This window comes from Macrotis lagotis, chromosome 6, assembly GCF_037893015.1.
Source record: "Macrotis lagotis isolate mMagLag1 chromosome 6, bilby.v1.9.chrom.fasta, whole genome shotgun sequence".
NCBI classification, from domain to species: domain Eukaryota; kingdom Metazoa; phylum Chordata; class Mammalia; order Peramelemorphia; family Peramelidae; genus Macrotis; species Macrotis lagotis.
The window spans coordinates 181,727,147-181,745,567 of record NC_133663.1 but is presented as its reverse complement, the minus strand read 5'-3'; the positions used below and the strand labels follow the sequence as shown (position 1 = coordinate 181,745,567).

The window sequence follows — 18,421 nt, the reverse complement described above, 5'->3', positions numbered from 1 at the left end:
TAAAAAAGGGTGAATTACATAATGAGTATTACAGAACTCCTTTAATGACCCCAAGCTTAACACAGGCATGAAGGTCTATCACTTCAACACATTTTCTGCCTATGTTTAACAGCATATCTCCAAGGAATTGTATATCACATAGGGCAATGGGAGGGTACATAGTGGATATGAGCAGGCTTACAATGTAATGAAAGGGAAAATTGTCCAGAAATGAGTAAAAAATGCCTTTCAATATTTAGGATAGAAAACAGTAAAATGAGCAGATTGAGAATCTGCCCTTCCATTGTATTTTCATAATTTTAGAAGCTACAACCTCTTACACATTGTGTGATAGATAGGATGGATTCAATTCTGGGAAAATGGGTGGTTATGGATGTGTTGCAATCTGCCACTCACATATCCAAATCACTTTGAGATATTTGAGGATTTCTTTCTATGTGCTTGTCAATCCAAACAACTGTATGGAGCATGCAAAATATTCCTTTTTCACTAGTAATAGCTAGCATTTTTTTAAGGTTTATAATACTTCACATATTTGATGCCCAAAACAATTCTGTGAGATAGCTGTTATTTTCTGTATTTTGTAGTCCAGGAAGCAATGACTGAAAAGTCAAGTGAGTATTACTTAGTAATTGGAATACCCAGGTCCCCTCAACTTTAAAATCTAGCAGTCAGTATACTCTGCCACTTCACATCAAATATTGCTTGTTCAGTTAAAAAATACAAGGAAGTTTGTTTTCAAAGAACCTATATGAAATAGCATCAACTTATTAGGGCTTTAAAAAATTTAGAGAGAAAAATCTTAGTTTTTTGCATGACATTTACTTTCTCAAAACATTTAATGTGACTGTCCTGAGGGAAAAGTGAAATGGAAATCTTGATCTTTCTCAAAATTTCTTGAGAATTAGTCTAAATTTAAGATACATTTTTGGATGAAATGATATAAAGCATCATTCAATTAGAAAAGATTTAGCAGCCCAGCAACAGAGTAGGTATCTATAAAGTAAGACTGGGAAAAACATTAATGAAAAACTAGTTCAGATCCTACCCTTTGGTATTTAAGTATATATGATTTTTATGCTTAAATGATTTTTTTTAAAAAAAAATAAAGAACTTTTTTGAAATAGAAGAATATACAGTAAAAGCCTGGTTTTTTTTTTTAATGAAATAAGTACTTGATACATGTATTGAAAAGGGGCGGAAAGCTTTGAATAGTGGAATCTCCCAGTATGTACTCGAGCCCAAAAGTCTTAAGCATTTAGCTTTGTCCAAAGTTGTTTTTAAACCAGTTTGTATACCTCCAGAAACTGCTAAAGTTTGAGAGATTAGACTGGATTTGAAAGGGTGGCTCATAATTCATTTTCATTCTTTGTTAGTATGGATGTTTAACAAGCTCCTAAGAAGTAATTCCATTGCTTATCTAGTCACTGTAATGTCAGTCTAGACTGGCATAACCCATTGTTCTTAAAATGGTATCAGTGGTCCTTTGTATTTTTAATATCTTTATCTCACCTATTATTTTCGAGCTCGATCCTAAGCATTTGTTTCTCACTTATAAAAATGAGGGAGGGGCAGCTAGGTGGCACAGTGGATAAAGTACCGGCCCTGGAGTCATGAGTACCTGGGTTCAAATCCAGTCTTCTAGTTGTGTGTCCTTGGGCAAGCCACTTAACCCCATAAAAAACCCTAAAAAAAATGAGGGAAAACTTTTGTTAGCTTCAATTGTTAGAAGTGCTTTCATATACCTATATTCCGTTTTATACCTTCACATTACTATCAGTGTTGTGGAGTCTTCTTATTTTTCTTCTATTTTGAGTTATTCTGCAACATCTGTTCATTCTTGTTTAGGAAATAGTTTTTCAGTCTTAAAGAAATAAATGCTAATTGGATGGTTACTTGCCATTTTCCCCATTATACTTTTTATATTGTATTTGACAATATTGTATGTGGTATTTTATATTTTGCCTTCTTTTTGAAAGGTTGGAAACTAGAAGATAATGTAGCTTTTTTAAAAAAAATTCTTGGTTGTCATGCAAAACTGATATACACCAGGTTTAGATGTTAAGAATTCCCAATTTAGAAATTCAAAGAGATGAGCAGTGGCATTAATGCTGTGTCTAGGCTATGAACTGAATTCTTTTTTGATGTTTTTAGTTTTATCTTTGGAATGATAATCCTCAGCATCAGTAAAATGGAAATAAAAATGGCATTTTTCTGAGATTACACACAGCTTTATAAAATGTTGGTATGTATGTTGCTTGGATTTACAATATGATTCATTGTAATGCAAATGCTTTATTCAAGAATGAATAGCTCTCATGTTCATAAAGTATATTGTGTTAAATACTTAGAATATTTTATTCCCTAAGACCTGTTCATCTGTTGGGAGGAGGGAAGAGGAATGTGGGAGACAGCATCGGCCTATAATTAATTTGGGTCTTTAAAAACTTATAAGAATGGGCTAGCTCAGGGGCGACTAGGTGGTGCAGTGGATAGGGCCATTGACCTTGGAGTCAGGAGTACCTGAGTTCAAATCCAGCGTCAGACACTTGCTAATTACCTAGTTGTGTGGCCTTGGGCAAGCCACTTAACCCCATTGCCTTGCAAAAACTAAAAAAACAAAAAATGGGCTAGCTCTATATCATTACATTGTTCTATTTCCCATTCCACATAACTGAGATTTTTATGTTTTTAAGCAGTTTTCAAAATTAAGAATATTACTCTTCCTGTATTGTGCACTTCATTTTGGTATTTATTCCTCTGTATCTCTTCTCTTTTTCCTTTGGTGTAATCATCCACAAATCTTGTTTCTGATTCATTAAAACTGTTTGCACATTAACTTCACTGTTGTTGATTTTAATACAGACTTGGGAATAATTAGAAACTGCTATTATGCTCCTTTCTATGCTTTGCTTAACTGATTCACGTCTCCAGTATTATAGCATTGCATGTATAGGATCTTTTCCCTCCTATGTGCTTTTTTTGAACCTTGTGTTTTATTCCTGTACTTTAAATTTTGTTTATGCATATCACTTACATTTATCAGCATTTCCCTTTCTTCCCCCCCCCCCCCCAGCTATCTGGTATAGTAGGGTTAAGAAAAGAAAGTGAAGATAAGAATTTGGCAAAACAAGCCAACTTTAAATCATTTTCCACAGTGTATTCTCCTAATTCTTCAAAGTGCCTTCTTCATTTCTCCAGGGTCCAGTTTGCTCATTATGTTTACATAGCATTTGTTACTGTGCTTTATAGAAATTCTGTTTCACACTGAGTAATTATTTTTTAGGGGCAAGAAATTACAGTTCTACCTTTCTGTTCTTATAGTCTGTCCATATTTTGCTCACTTCCAGTTAACTTTTTTTTAGGTCACAACAGTTTTCATTTATTTACATGTGAGAACTCCATGTGATTTTTCAGGAATGGATTAAGATCTAACCAAAAAAAGGAAGGCACTACTAGATGAAAGGTAGAAACTAGTTATAAAAGAGCATTGGACTGAGAGTCAGGAAAGAGGTTTCAGATCCCTCTTATATTTAATACCTTTGTAACTAAGGAAAATTACAATCTCTATTATCAGTTCTTTATCTGTAAAATGGAGATGACAATACCTGTAATGTTTACCCCACAATGTGTGTTAATGTGGATCAAAAGGAATAATAATGTATCTGATGTGCTATACAAATGTTAAAGTGACACATAGATGCTGCCTTTCTGTTCACACATTGTACAACCTTAATTAAAACTCAGTAATCACTCTTAAACATTTACTCAATTGGAAATTTTAGCTTAACTCTTTCTGGATCTCTCAGTTGTCTAAAATTATCAGACTTACAACATAAAAGTAAAAATGCAGAAACCCAAAAACATTTTTTATCATTTAAGTAATTCTTAGTCACTAGGTTCTCAACATCATAGAAAATAATGGAAAATGTTTACATATATCATTTCTATTGAATGTTTAAAGTTATGTATTTTTTTTGGAAATAAATGCTTGGAATGAAAACACAATATGATACGCTTCAAATATTATACTCCATCAAGTAGAACCCAATTGTGTATTGCTACTTAACAAGAAGTTTAAGTTTCAGTTAAATTATTAAAGAATTTCTAGTCTTATGATATGGCTTGTTGATTACTATGTAACCAGCAGTTCAGGAGGAGGGTAAAGTGCAAGATATTAAAGGGTAATAATTTTTTTAAATTATGTTAGGCATTAAACTACTGTATGCTTTAAAAATATTGAATCAGAGTATTTGTCTTGATTCCTTGTGCAGAATAACCAAAAATCATGTCCTTTTTTGGTTTTTTTTTTCAACAGCTCAGAGCTTTGTTTGCTCCATACCACAAGTGAACGGAGGGGCTGATGATGATGCTGACAGTATGCACATTGATAGAGAGTTTGCTGTTGTATCAGGTGGGAGTGGACAGTTTCCTGTTAACTGCAACAACATTCAAATGGTTGAAGACATCAAACAACAGGAGAGTGGTTCTATTGGACCAAAAGAGATAGAAATTTATACAGTTACATCAATGCAAACCCCTTGTCGTTGTAAAAATCAGTATGCATATTATTTCTGAGATACAAAGGTTTCTTTGAATTTTTGCACTTTGTTGTCCTGTGTCTTGGAAAGTTGTATAACTCTAATGCCCTTTCCTTTGGGTATTTGTAGACACAAAGACCATTTCTTGACGCACTTAGTGTGTGTATGTGTGTGTGTGTGTGTGTATATATATATATACACACACATATATATACACATATGTATATATATATAATCATGAAGTCACTTCCTATTTTGCTTTGAGGCTTAAACTAAATGTGCCTTTATCTTTTAAAAAGTTTAGGTTTTTTTAACATTGAAGTATTTTTTGCATTACACGTGTAGTGTAATGGTAGTAATTTACTTTCAGAGTAATATGTACCTTAATAAAAACAGCTCTGAAGATAGTTGTGTTAAAAAAATAGCTAGAAATAACCATAGGTTTGATTAATTAAAACATAAAAAATGAATATATTTTGATTTAGTTAAATCTTAAACCTAAGTTAAGAAGGGGGGGGAATTTTAAGAAATATTTGCAAAACATAAAATTTTGTCTGATTTTGTAAGCTTAGAACTGTCATAATGGTTAACTTCACATTTTGAATTTTCAATAGTAACAGATTCATCTCTTAATAGTATTCTAGAATATTTTAAAAATGATCTGTCACAAATATATCTTGTTACATTAGTTTAATTAAAAGCTCTTTTCTCAGCCTTTCCATATACTTGAAAGGTAAAGATTGAAACAGTTTTATTAATGTAGTGTAATGCTTAGAAATGGAAACTAATTTTTATTAATGTTATTTTTCAAGATAGCAAGTGCATCTTTGGAAAAATAGAATAAATGTTTTCTGAGTTAACAAGAAAGCCATTTTTAAAAAAGTAAACTTTAAAAAGAAGCATATATATATGTGTATGTATTTACATATATGTACATATATATCCTTTTGGAAATAGAATATATTTCTAGTATATTAAAAAAAACACTGAAGGAAAGTCATAAGTATATTAGTAAACAGAGTTTGTATAGGTGGAATTATCTAAATCCTAGGAATCTTTTTTTTTAAGTAGATAGGGACTCCAAAATGGATGATGCTTTAATTAAATAGTAGCCAAGTTTACTGGCAGTTAAAATCTATATAACCATGCACTTGGATAAATACCAAAGCTACTCCATAAAACAAATTTAAGAAAGGAAAACAATGAAATAACTTTGTAAGTTAGATATATTGGCCTTCAACTATTCCTATGGGACTTCCCAGCAGTTTACTTTGTTTATATTATAAATCATTTTCATAATAATCCCTGTTTAGAGTAGAGACCAAAAAACCCCCAAACCCTGCTCAGATCTCTCTGCAAGAAGGCACATTATTTTTAGCAAGTTATAGAAAATTATTAGCCCTTGACATCTCTTTTAAAAAAAATCCTAAAACCAAGAATATGTTTTGATTTTCACTTTTTTTTAAAGCAATAATAAGTTTTTTACCATTTCCCTTAAAGTTTCAGGGACCTACTAATTAGAAAAAAGAACCAAATTCTGCCCTCTTGGCCTAATTTAAACTTCTATCTAGTCTTCTTTAAGTAAAATAGCCACTTGAAATGTATTTTTTAGTATTCATATTTATAAGTATATTGTACTTCTATCCAGAAGCCTTGCTAGAATGCTGCCATTGGGAATGTTACAGATCTACCTCACTTTATGCAGTAGATGGATGCATTCCTGAAAAGTGTATAAATCAAATTTGCATATTTTAAATTGCAGGGAGGGGCTGACTATCTGAAGGAATCTAATATTGAATCCTTTTTAAAGCAAATACGTGCCCCCTAATTTATCTCTTTGTGTAAATCTGGATTTTCATATATTGGGTTGGCTTAAAGCGAGGTACACCTGTATAGGTGAGACCCTGCTATAACAAGATCACTCTGGTACAGGTGGGCCCCGCTTTTAGATGCCATGCATTCCTGGAGGCTGCATCTTAAAGCAGATCCGCCATAAGGCAAAATCCGGGCTGTGTATGTGCTGTTGCCTTCGTCTGTTCGGACATCGGTGGAAACTGTGGAATGAGCAGGTAAAGGCAGCAAGAAGGGAAGTATAGGTCTTTATTAGGCAGCATTAAATGAGCAGAATGGTAAAATGTCAAGTGGCAGATTTGGGATTGACTGTACTAACCAAACCCCTTTTGAGCAGGATCTGAAATGGTCTTGTCATATTACCTATTGTTATGTTAAAGCAAGATTCTGGTGGGTTTGCAATTTTTATTTTCCTTCATGATAGTGTTTTGAGAGGCTTGTATTATTTGGCTTGGGCATTTTTAGATTGTTGATCCCTGGAACTAATTTGCTTTAACCTAGCTGCTTGAGAAAAATATTACTTCCTTTATAGCAACTTTTAATTCTGTGTAAATTATGAAAACTGGCTGCCCACCTTCCCCTTTCTTCTTCTTTAAAAAGTTCATCAGATTGAAGTAACTATATTTGAAGCAAAGACCCAATTTTCTGAGCAGTTGTCTAGCTGTTTTAATTATGTTGGGGAACCCAATTACACTGTGTACTATTTCCATCTCGTTAAAGAGATTTGGATAATTAATTGGACAATACAGTTGAATTAAGGCTTTTTCTTTTTTTTTCTCTTATCTTTCAAGTGGATACTTCTGTCTCATAGCCAGATTTTATCTTTAAGGAAAAGTTGTGGCTTTATTTTTGAAAATTATGTAGTTGTCAACCCTGAGACAAAATGGCCTAGTATTTGGGGACTTCTTATTGTTAATACTTACATATATTGTTAATACTTCTATATATTATTGTTACTATTATTACTACTACTACTTAGCATAGGTCGCTATTTACTATTAAATTTAAGTAATAGCAGCTATATTTATATTATGCTTAGCTGTGAGTTATGGAATGAAAATATTAGCTCCATATTATAGATAAGAAGACCAAGAATGAGTGTGATTATATCATTTATCCTTGTCAAACAACAGGAATGACAAAGCTGGGACTCAAAATTTTCCAACTCCAAATCCAAATTCTTTTCACTAGTCTAAGACACTATGCTCTAGGTTCAGCTTGAAAGATCAGAGAAAGTATCCATTTTCCTGTATTTAAGCTATTTTAGCAAATTTCATGCAAACAGTGCTCTTGATTAATGTATTTTTTACCTTTAAAAAGCTTATAAACTTGTTACAGACAAAAATTGAAGACTGTTGGAATATTACAAATTTTCCCTCTTCATCCTTTATTTTTTTGAAAGGGGTAAGATGGGGGGCATTGTTGATGATGAGGGGAAGAGAGATTGAAAATGTAGCATTAATATGCAATGTAGAAAAGTATTTAGATTGGGAAAAACTGAAAATATGCTCTTTGTTAGGGCACTGTTAAGCAAGGGTAAAAGTATGCATCAAATGCATCAATATGTGGAAAAACTAATAGAAACAGACTCTGAAACGGGCTTGTAAGACTCCCTTTTATGATAGTAGAGCAGCCTTTAAGAAGCAAACCTTAATAGTCCCACTTTGGAAGCAATTTTAAATTATTCTCTGTATTCATGTCTACATATATACTTTTGACTAAGAAAATACAGAATTGTAATATGTATTGGTCTATTCCAGTACTTGTAAAGAGTATATCAATATTTTACTGAATAAATTTTTGTCTTAAACTTCAAAAATCAGTATTTCCCCTACTTATTTTTTTTGAACTATGGCTGATGTATCCTCAATATGATAAATGTAATAAAAATCAGAATTAGTTATTCAAAATGACCTTTTGCATGAATATCATTAATATCTCCATGTTTTCCTTTCGTAAGCATTCTGGTCTTTGCATTCTGCCAATGCTGTTGTCACCTGGCATTTTGCATATGGATTATGGCAATTTTGAGTGTTACTTAAAACTATTCCTTTAAAAATTGCATATCCTCTTTCCTAAATTAGTAGTCTGAACTCACTTTACATTGCTTTTGCATTGTCTTACATTCTTATTGAAAGCTTTAGTAATTAATTTGTTTCAACTTACCTTGAAGTGTTACTTCATTTTAATCCTTTCTGCAAACCATTTTGTATTTTTTTTTTCTTGAAAAGGGGAAGGTTAGGCCTTGTGATTTCATTGACTTTGGGAACCAGTAGATGAGATAACTCCCTTTACCAATGCAGATCTGCCAGAATTGTAGCCTTAAAGTTGGCAGGGGCACTAAGAAGTTAAGGGACAATACCATTACTTTTCTAAGACTGGGCTTGAACCCAGGTAAAGATCTCTCTAGTGAAAATCTGAAGTGTTTTTTTTTTTATCAGATTTTTTTTACTTTGATAGAATTTACTTTGCAAGGAATTTTTCAAGTAAAGCAGAGAATGACCCCAAAACCAATTATTCTAAGAAACTAAAAATGGTTTTAAGACTACTTTGTAGAGTAAGTAAATGATAGACTTAAAGTTTAATTTGACCACACATCTTTTAAATGCAGTTATTTTTCAAATCATTACAGTCAAAACTATACCATTTTGTCATTTATTTTTAAACATACCTATGCAAGATATCTTGAAAATTTATCAGTATCTTACAAAATATCTGATTTTGAAAAATAAAAAGGTTTTATTTAAGCATAGCCAAGATTTATGTTTTTCCCCCCCATTGATTCTGAGTTTTGGTGACAGGTGTATTTCTTAATGCAGATATGAATAGCAGTAGCTCCGTTTTGAATACATTGACAAGTGGATATGCCACCAATGGACAGTTGGACTTCCCTTCCACGACACAGCTCAATGGGATGGAAAACAGGAATGGAGAATGCTTAACAGCACCTAATGGAATTAGCAGTGGATTAATTCCAGGACTGACTTTTGCAAATAGCCAGAAAACTCCCTCTGTTAATGGTGCTGAAGAATCAGAAAAGACTATGAACATTTCTCCTGATATGTGTGGTTCTCTTCACCTGAATGGGAGCCCAAGTAGCTGTGTAGCTAATAGACCTTCCTGGTTAGATGATATTGGAGATAATTTGCACTATGGACATTACCATGGGTTTGGGGACACAGCTGAGAGCATCCCAGAACTTAATAGTGTTGTTGAGCATTCCAATTCTGTTAAAGTGGAGGAGAAATATGATAATACTATCTTGGGCACAATGCACCTTTATCATGGTTCTTAAAAATCAATGTATTTTCTTCATTTGAAACACATTGATTCATGTTGTTGACTGACTTTTTTGAGAGGAAATAACCATATAGCATTAATTTGGAAAGGAATGCTACAACTATCACTTTTACACTTTGATTTATTGGGAAAAGTAAAGCTTCTATTTGACGGTTTCCTAGTTAAAATGAAGTCTTAGTTTGTTGCATGAGTGGGACTTAGTGACTAAGTATTATTACAGTGGGATGCTCTTTCAGAATTAAGTTCCTTTTTAACCTTTACTGGTCACCAAGCCTAATAGTAGTACCACAAATTGATATTTTTCCTGTAAAAACTGAGTTATATACAATGGAGATAGAAATTGAGAGGCCAAAAATAAGTGTTCTAATTATTTTCTTTAGTTAATTATGCTTGGGCATAGCTATAAAAAGCTTTCATTTACTTTTCTAGTTGAGCATATAGTAAGAGAAGACCCATACTCTTTCCTTTTGAAAGGTCTGAACTATTTCAAGCTTAGAATAGATGTCTCATAGCAATTTGCATTGTTTATGTGGAGGAAAGGACTTTTGTCTTGAGTTTAGTGACACTTGAAAATGAGTTTTTCACCTTTCACATGATAAAATTTAATTGGACATGTATAGTCCACTCTTTGGTGTCAATTACTAAATAAAATATTTGGTATATGATTTGAATGAAGTAGAGTGGGTCACAGCCCCATGTTCAGTTTCAAACAGATATAGCCTGGAGTTAATCCTATGTTTTAGAATATTTTTATCTTGCATTTTTATTTTATGTGCATAATACTTTACCATAGATCACCCACTGAAGGGATGTTAGCACAGTTTACTTTATATACAATGAAAATTACTGTTGTTTGTAGAATTTGTTAGGTCAGAGTATTTCAATTTAAGTGTTTTTGATACATGTTGGATTTTTCTTCCCTTCCTCCTCCACTCTTTGGGAGTATATTCTGCTTTAGACTTCTTCTGCTTTGTATATCTAGCCAGTTGAGAGACCCTTGAAGGGAGTCTTATATTGAATTTGTATTGTTTATAGTTTTATACAAGTCAACATTGATGCAGCTAGTAGTGACACTGTGCAAGTATTGTAATGATTTTCTGCTTTAGTGATTTCATAATGAAGAATGGTGTGATGGAGAAAATGTTAAATGAATAAACCAGTGTCCTAAGAGAACTTTACCATCCTTTTTTTGTTTGTTTAAAAAGGGACCTTTAAAATTGAATAAAAAAAATAAATTTCTTGTATCCTCAACTTTACATGATTTTAAGTGTTTTTTTTAATAAGGCATTTCTTTTAAATGATTTTATTTTAATAAGGCATTTTATCCTGCATGCCATCAACAGGATTCATATTAATGACTGTTCTCATTCTCTGGTGCTTTTAATCATATTCTTGTCCCTTTCTCACAGAAATAACATTGCTAATGTAAAGACTAACAGATTACCTTCTGTAGGGGTGGGGGGGGAGGAATGGAGATTAGGGGAAAAATTATAAAATTCAAAATAAATAAATTAAATTTTTTTTAAAAAAAAGAAACAAAATTTCTAGGAAGATCTCTTTGATCCTTCAGCTTGTTAGATGTCTATGTTGCATATCAGTTTTCATTGAATCATCAATAGATGAAGTTTGGTAAAGTATCAGGACCTAGAAGGTCTAGTTTCAATTCCTGACTCCACATTTCCTAACATGTTGATTGAGTTGTCAGTTAAACCTCCCTAAGCCATGATACTTTTACTTCCTATCTCGTAGAAATATTGTAAAAAAGGTATTTTGTAAAGCTCTATGTACATGTGAGTAGTTTATCATTACCCTAAATGCCTGTCAAAGTTTCTAGAAAAATGCAGATAGTCTCTGGGATCACCAGTAAAATACTCTTCGATTAATGCATTCTTATATATACTGGTGAAAGCATTAACAAGATTTTTATGAGTTAAATAAGGCTATAATGCCTTAGACAAAGGAGTATTTAATATATTTTTTTGAATAAAATGAATATGACATCGTAAAAAAGCATTTCAGAGACATAAAGAGCTTAACATTGTCAACATTTGCCATGTTAATAAACTGCCTTAAATGCACTAAAGTTCCCAACACTTGAATCTTTCTTTTCAGTATCATTGATTAGGAGAAAAATTGGTCAGAAATTTTTCATTTCTCAAAGGAAAAACTGAACTGGTCATTTATAATTGATCTTAATTATTGTACTTCTATAGCCCTCTTAGCTACCTGAGTTTTTTTAATGTTAGCTCTTTTGTGGCCTTTTTTTGAGATTTTATTTTAATTATAATGTGTGAATTATGGTTGAATTCCTTTTGTTTACCCTTAGAATATATGTGTTACTTTGTTTTAATTTTTATTTCTGAGCCAGGTAATTTATTTCAGCTTTTTATCTAATGATCATTAGTGCTTTCACATTTTTCACATTTATTAAACTGAGAATACCAATAGAAAAGATGTCCTTCGGGAACTTACATTTTAATGAGGAAGACACCATCAGAAACTTTGTTTTCGATGTTACAATTACCCTTAGTTGAATTTTAGCATACCAATGTTACTTTTTTCCCATTTTTTTTCCTCACTGCATTCTGCTTCTTTTACAATTTTCTCATTGTACAAAAAATCTGTGGCTCCCAAATTTAATAAAATTGATTTCTGTAGTTCTGAGATTCCTGTGGGATCTTTCCTATATATAATTCCAGAAATCCTTTTGACTTATAATTTTTAACAATACATTGCCTACTTAATTTTATTCAATTAAGTGTAAGAAATGTTCTATTCCTAAGAATTTTATTAAACCATCCAATCTTGGATTTAGAAGAGTGGCCACAAATATAAATCACCTTGGTTTCTAGATTTAGTAACTGTGTAGAATAACAACATGAGAGTTAATTTAGGCCTGCTTTCCTGTTTTGAAGGGAAGGAAATGAGCTCTACACTCAAAAAGTGTTTCCTATGTTCAAGGTATCCGCGTCAAGTTCTAGAGGTACAAGGAAAGGTAAAAACAAAATCCCTGCCCTCAAATAGCTCACATGGAAAAAAATAGATAAGATGTAAGTAGAAGTTCATTTCAAAAGGAAGATGGGGAGTGACTTGGAAAGCCTCCTAAAGAAGGTAAAATTTGAGCTGACTTAACGGAAACTGGGAGAAGCCAAAAACAAGTGACAAGGATAAGCAGAAAAAGCAGAGTTGGGGAAAATAACAAATGTTTATTGTGCAATTTAATAAACAAGTGTTTAGTATGTACTCTATATGACAGTTGCTCTGTAAATAATTGCTTTACAAATAATTCATTTGATTCTAACAACAACTCTCTGTTTCCCCATGTTACAGTTGAGGGAACTGAGGCAAACAGGTTAAGTGTTTCACCCCCAGTCATAGGGTTAGTTAAGCATCTGAATGTAGTATACCCCACCCCAATCACCTAACTATAGGGGGGTGGAGGGGGGGGAGATTTGGTGGGGTTGGGGAATGGAATGATTCTTGTGAGAAAAGGCTTAGAATATTATGTGAAAAGTGGGTAGGGAGGAGAATAAAGATTAAGAAGGCAGGAAGAGTAGAACAGAACTATGTAGTGAAGAACTTAAAAAGCCAAACAGGTGTTCTATTTGAGGAAGTAATAAGGAAACCACTGCAGGTTGGGGACCGGGGGAAGGGAGAGAGTTGGTTAGATCTTCCTTGAGAAGATCTCACATATCTAGCTAAATGAGAGCTAGGAGGACTGCCTCACACAGGCAAGGAAAAGGGAAAAGGCAGCTAAATATAACACATTGTTATGCTCCTTATAAGTCTTGGACCTCCAAATGGAAATTAAAAATATCAACCTAATGTCCATTTATTATATGCTGGTGTGTATGCATGGAAAGGGGGAAAATTTACTACTGAGAGCTTGGGCTATGGAGGGTTTAGTGTAGGGATCAAAATGTACATAGGTGATTGAAAATTTGAACAAGGGAGGGTATGGGGAACTATGGTATGAGAGTCCTCCATGGAAGAGGTATTTCCTTCAGCCTGAGTCTTGATGAAAGACTTCCCAAAAGTCTGAGAGGTCATTTGTTCAAATGTACCTGCTTCTGATGTCTCTTGTACATTGTGGATGTTGGGATTCTTAATCTGTTAGATGAGCAAATTCTATCACTAGCAGATTATTTTTTTGTAATATATTTTAAACATTAAAAAAGTCACACTTTTCTTTTTAATACATACAGTCCTCCCTCTTTCCACCAGTAGATAACCTGTCATTTTGATTACCTGTTTGCTTTGGTATTTTCATACCATTTAAGAAACACATAACTAGTTATTGCTCAAAGATAGCTTCTTAAACTAGGTTTGCAAGAGCCATTATAGAACATTCTGTACTGAATTCTTTATTAAAACCTAAATTTGCACTGGTTCCATTATTGCCTTTATCCAACAGTTTTGAAATGTTCTCCACAAGAGAAAAATGTATCAAAAGGGAGCAGATAGTACAAGGCACTTTTCATTGCAAACTGCAGGAAATCTACTGCTCTGGGCTAGGGGTAGGGAGAACCTCACAATACACAAAACAGGATTAGAATGAAATCTATTGAAGTGCCCTCTATGGGTTATTTAAAAAGAACAAAAACTTTAGAGTATACTCTAGTAATAAATACACATTTGCATTCATTACCTCTTGGGGGTACTTGCAATAATAGCAATGGACAGGATTTCACTACAAAAGAATAATTTAAAACAGAAAGGAGAAAAAACATTTGCAAAATGTCTCCCTAAAGTCACAGTATAATTTAGCTGCCTGGACAAAGTTAACCAAGCAAAGGCTACATAGATGCGGTGGAATAATTGCTGAAATGCTAGGTTACAGAGGCTACTTAACACCTTAGTCACCTAAACAACTGCAGCAAGAAAAATTAAGTGAAAAGAGGATGTATTAAATAATTAATATTCATGCTGAGCTCTGGGGAAACATACACAAAGTAAGACTATCTATGCTTTCAAGCAACTTGTACCTTCTATTTATATCAACACCTGAAGGAGACTGGTAGCCCAGGAAGGTTTTTTTTCATCATTCACAGGAAACATGTGGAGGTGAGCTGCTTGAAAGACCCTTTCTAGGGATGGTGGAGGTGCTGATTGAGTTACAGCAGGAGAACTGAAAAGGGTTGGGGAGCATGGTCAACCTTGATTGGTTTGATGGCAAGATGCCAAAGTGGAATATTAAGGAAGTGGACAGAGTCCTGGACCTGAAGTCAAAGATTTGAGTTCAAATCCGACATCAGACACTTAATAGCTGTGTAATTTTTTTTGTTTGTTTTTGCAAGGCAATGAGGTTGAGTAGCTTGTCCAAGGCCACACAGCTAGGTAATTATTAAGTGTCTGAGACCGGATTTGAACTCAGGTAGTCCTGACTCCAGGACTAGTGCTCTATCTACTGTGCCACCTAGCTGCACCAATAGCTGTGTAATTCTGGGTAGGTCATTTAACCTCTTTTCCTTAACCTACTATTGAATTATCTTTGCCAAGAAAATCTCATAGCAAAGTCCATGAGCATCACAAAGGGTCAGATCCAGCTAAGCAACAATTAAAAAATGAATGGAGTCTTTAGAGAGTACTTTTCTGGTGGTACTTACTAGTACCACCAGTAAGACTTACTGATTTGATTCTAGTACTAGAACCAGGAAGTTTGGGGTAGGATGTTCAAACATGGTAGGCTGGATGGATGGTAAAATGGCCAGGTCCAGGTGGATTGTTTAGGAGGCATGTTTGTCAGGCTAGGTTGGGTGAGTGATATGGTGGGATGATGGTGGGACCCCAACATAAGGTTTCCAGAGTTGAGTAGGTTCCCTAGGTTCCCTGGGTCAAGTTCTCTGCAGGGCCTAGACCTGAAGGGTCTAGGAGCTAGAATGTCAGGGAAGATGATGTGAGAAAATAAAACATCCATCTTAGAAGCTTTGCTCCTTGAACAGCTGCATGGTAACTGCCCCTCTGTAACCTGAAGAAAACCAATGACTCTGATTCTATTATGATAAGGTTTCTCTAGAAACATTCAATCATCCCAGTGCTTTCTGGAGGCTGATGGATTGACACCAATCAGCCTAGAATGTGTCATTTTTTTCCCCCTGATAGATTTTCAGTTTTCATCCCCAAGCTTCAAACCAGGACGCAGATTTGTTTGGGTGACATTTACCAAATACAGTGTTTGTGTAAAAAAACACCCTGTCACATTTGATGAGGGCCCACCACAGCTTATTTTGATGGCAGAAAAGACTTTTGTGATACATGTGAACAAGGGATCCATAAATCTAAAGCAATAATTGTTCTCAGGTATCCTAAATTGCTTCATATTTCTCTTCTGGGTGGCACCTCTGAACTAGATAGGAACATAGCCATAATTCTCCATGAAGGACTGAAAAGTAAAGTGAAAACAGTGAGGGAAACGGACTAAACTTGGTCATTTTTTAAACCTCAAAGATGATTAATCATTGGTTTTATTCATATTTTGACAACTCCTCTGTCACAGTTCAATACTTTGTGTATGCCTTTCATTTGTGCTGGGAAATAGGTTTTTCTTGAGGGTGGGGCACAATGTGGGGGGGGGATAGAGAGGAAATCTCATCTAAGGAAAATGTTTTTTTGAAAATAAATTTTTATTCATAGCTTGTCTTTATATTTTCAAATTTCTCTGTATCCCTGAAATTCCCACTGGAGAGAGCTTTCCCATATTATAGCAACAATAAAAAAAGAAAAAGAAAAATCGATCAATACAAAAAAAAATCTGACTATATAGACATTGTTCCTCATCTGTGGAGTGTCTTCTCATCTACCCCACCCCCATCCCTCTGCATTGGAGTGTCTTCTCATAGTTCTTATTTGGGGCCATTGTTGTTCTTTGTAATTTTGCAACATTAATTTTTTTAAAGAACGGTTTTATTTATTTTGAGTTTTACAATTTTCCCCTAATCTTGCTTCCCTCCCTCCACAGAAGGCAGTCTGTTAGTCTTTACATTGTTTCCAGGGTGTATGCATTGATCTAAGTTAATATGATGAGAGAGAAATCATATCCTTAAGGAAGAACAATAAAGAATAAGAGATAGCAAAATTACATAATAAGATAATGTATTTTTTCCCTAAATTAAAGGTAATAGTCCTTGGTCTTTGTTCAAACTCCACAGTTCTTTCTCTGGATACAGATGGTGTTCTCCATTGCAGATAGCGCAAAATTGTCCCTGATTGTTGCACTGATGGAATGAGCAAGTCCATCAAGGTTTATCATCACCCCCAGCAACATTAATTTTCAATTGTTTTGTGACTGATCCTTTATTTTTATATTTTTAGTCAACGTGCACATTTTTTTCTGTCCAAAGGAAATGTCAATTGCAAGATTTTATATTTATATATATATATAAAATTCTTTTTTTAATTCAAAAAGTTCTCTTTATTTTTCTGTTGCTAGTATTTTTCCCTCCTGTGTACTTGATTAACTTTTTTCCATTTTTTTAAAAGTTTTGAGTGCCAAAATCTATCCCTCCGTCCCCTCATCCCAGATGGTAAACAATCAGGTAATACAGGTGCAATTCATGTAAAACATTTCTATATTAGTCATTTTGTACAAGAAGACTGCAACAAAAGAAAATAGTGAGAAATAGCATGTTTCAGTCTGTAGCCAAATAATATCAGTTCTTTCTCTGGAGGCAGATAATATGTTTCATCACTAGTCTTTTGGAATTTTCTTGGATCATTGTATTGCTGAGAACAACTAAGTTATTTACAGTTCTTCATCAAACAATATTGCTGTTACTCTGTATAACATTTTCCTGGTTCTTTGTACTTCACTTACATATCAGATCATGTAAGTCTTTCCATGTTTTTCTAAAATCATTCTGCTTGTCATTTCTTAGAGCATACCATAGCTCATTTAGCCATTCCCCATTTGATGGGCACACTTTTGATTTCCCATTCTTAGCCACCCCAAAAAGAGCTACTGTAAATATTTTTATACAAATAGATACTTTCTCCTTTTTCTGGATGTCTTTGGAATATAGACAATGACATTGCTGTATGAGGCAAATAGAAGTATCACCCTTTGAGCATAGTTCCAAACTGCTTTCCAGAACAAGAGATCAGTTCACAACTTCACCAACAGTGCATTAGTGCCCCAGTTTTCCCACATTCCTTTCAGCATCCAGTATTTTCCTTTTTTGCCATATTAGCCAAAAGGAATTTGTCCATATAATATATATGTATGTGTGTGTATGTGTGCATATATACACATATATATTTATATTCTAATGTTTTCTCTGATATAAAAGTGGCAGTATCACTTAAGGACATTTTGGGCATGAGACCCTGGGCTGGGTCTAGCAATGATTAGACTCTACTTAGCAGGGATGGAGTCAACCATTTAATAGGTAGAATCTCTTCTGCATGGCATAACATTATTTATGTAATGAAATTTCTTTAATGTAGATTTTCAGCAATTATTTGCTTTATCCCTAAAACAGACTTATGCAAAAGACAAAAAAACCTACCAAAAAATCCTAGTTTGTTCTCTATTGATGCCTAAAATTTCACTATTAGTAATTCATTCTTTTGTAATAGTAACTGCCTTCTCTCCAATCCTCTTTTAAAATGCAAATATTTCTGGTAGAATTCCATTTAGTCCTTCATATCCGTGTGTGTGTGTGTGTGTGTGTGTGTGTGTGTGTGTGTGTTTTTGTGTGTGTGTGACTTTGTAGCAATTACCCCTTTACTAC

At 33.8% G+C, this 18,421-nt stretch overlaps 1 protein-coding gene across 1 annotated transcript in view; it reads left to right on the top strand.

Moving 5' to 3' along the window:
* ANKRD10 (ankyrin repeat domain 10) overlaps positions 1–10,943 on the top strand; it is a 48,807-nt gene extending 37,864 nt beyond the window's left edge. The window contains exons 5-6 of the mRNA XM_074192041.1: positions 4,319–4,414; positions 9,212–10,943. Coding sequence (XP_074048142.1) covers positions 4,319–4,414; positions 9,212–9,687 — 572 coding nt within the window. The 3' untranslated portion in view covers positions 9,688–10,943. The remainder of the gene's footprint in view (positions 1–4,318; positions 4,415–9,211) is intronic.
* The last annotated feature ends 7,478 nt before the right edge of the window (positions 10,944–18,421 follow it).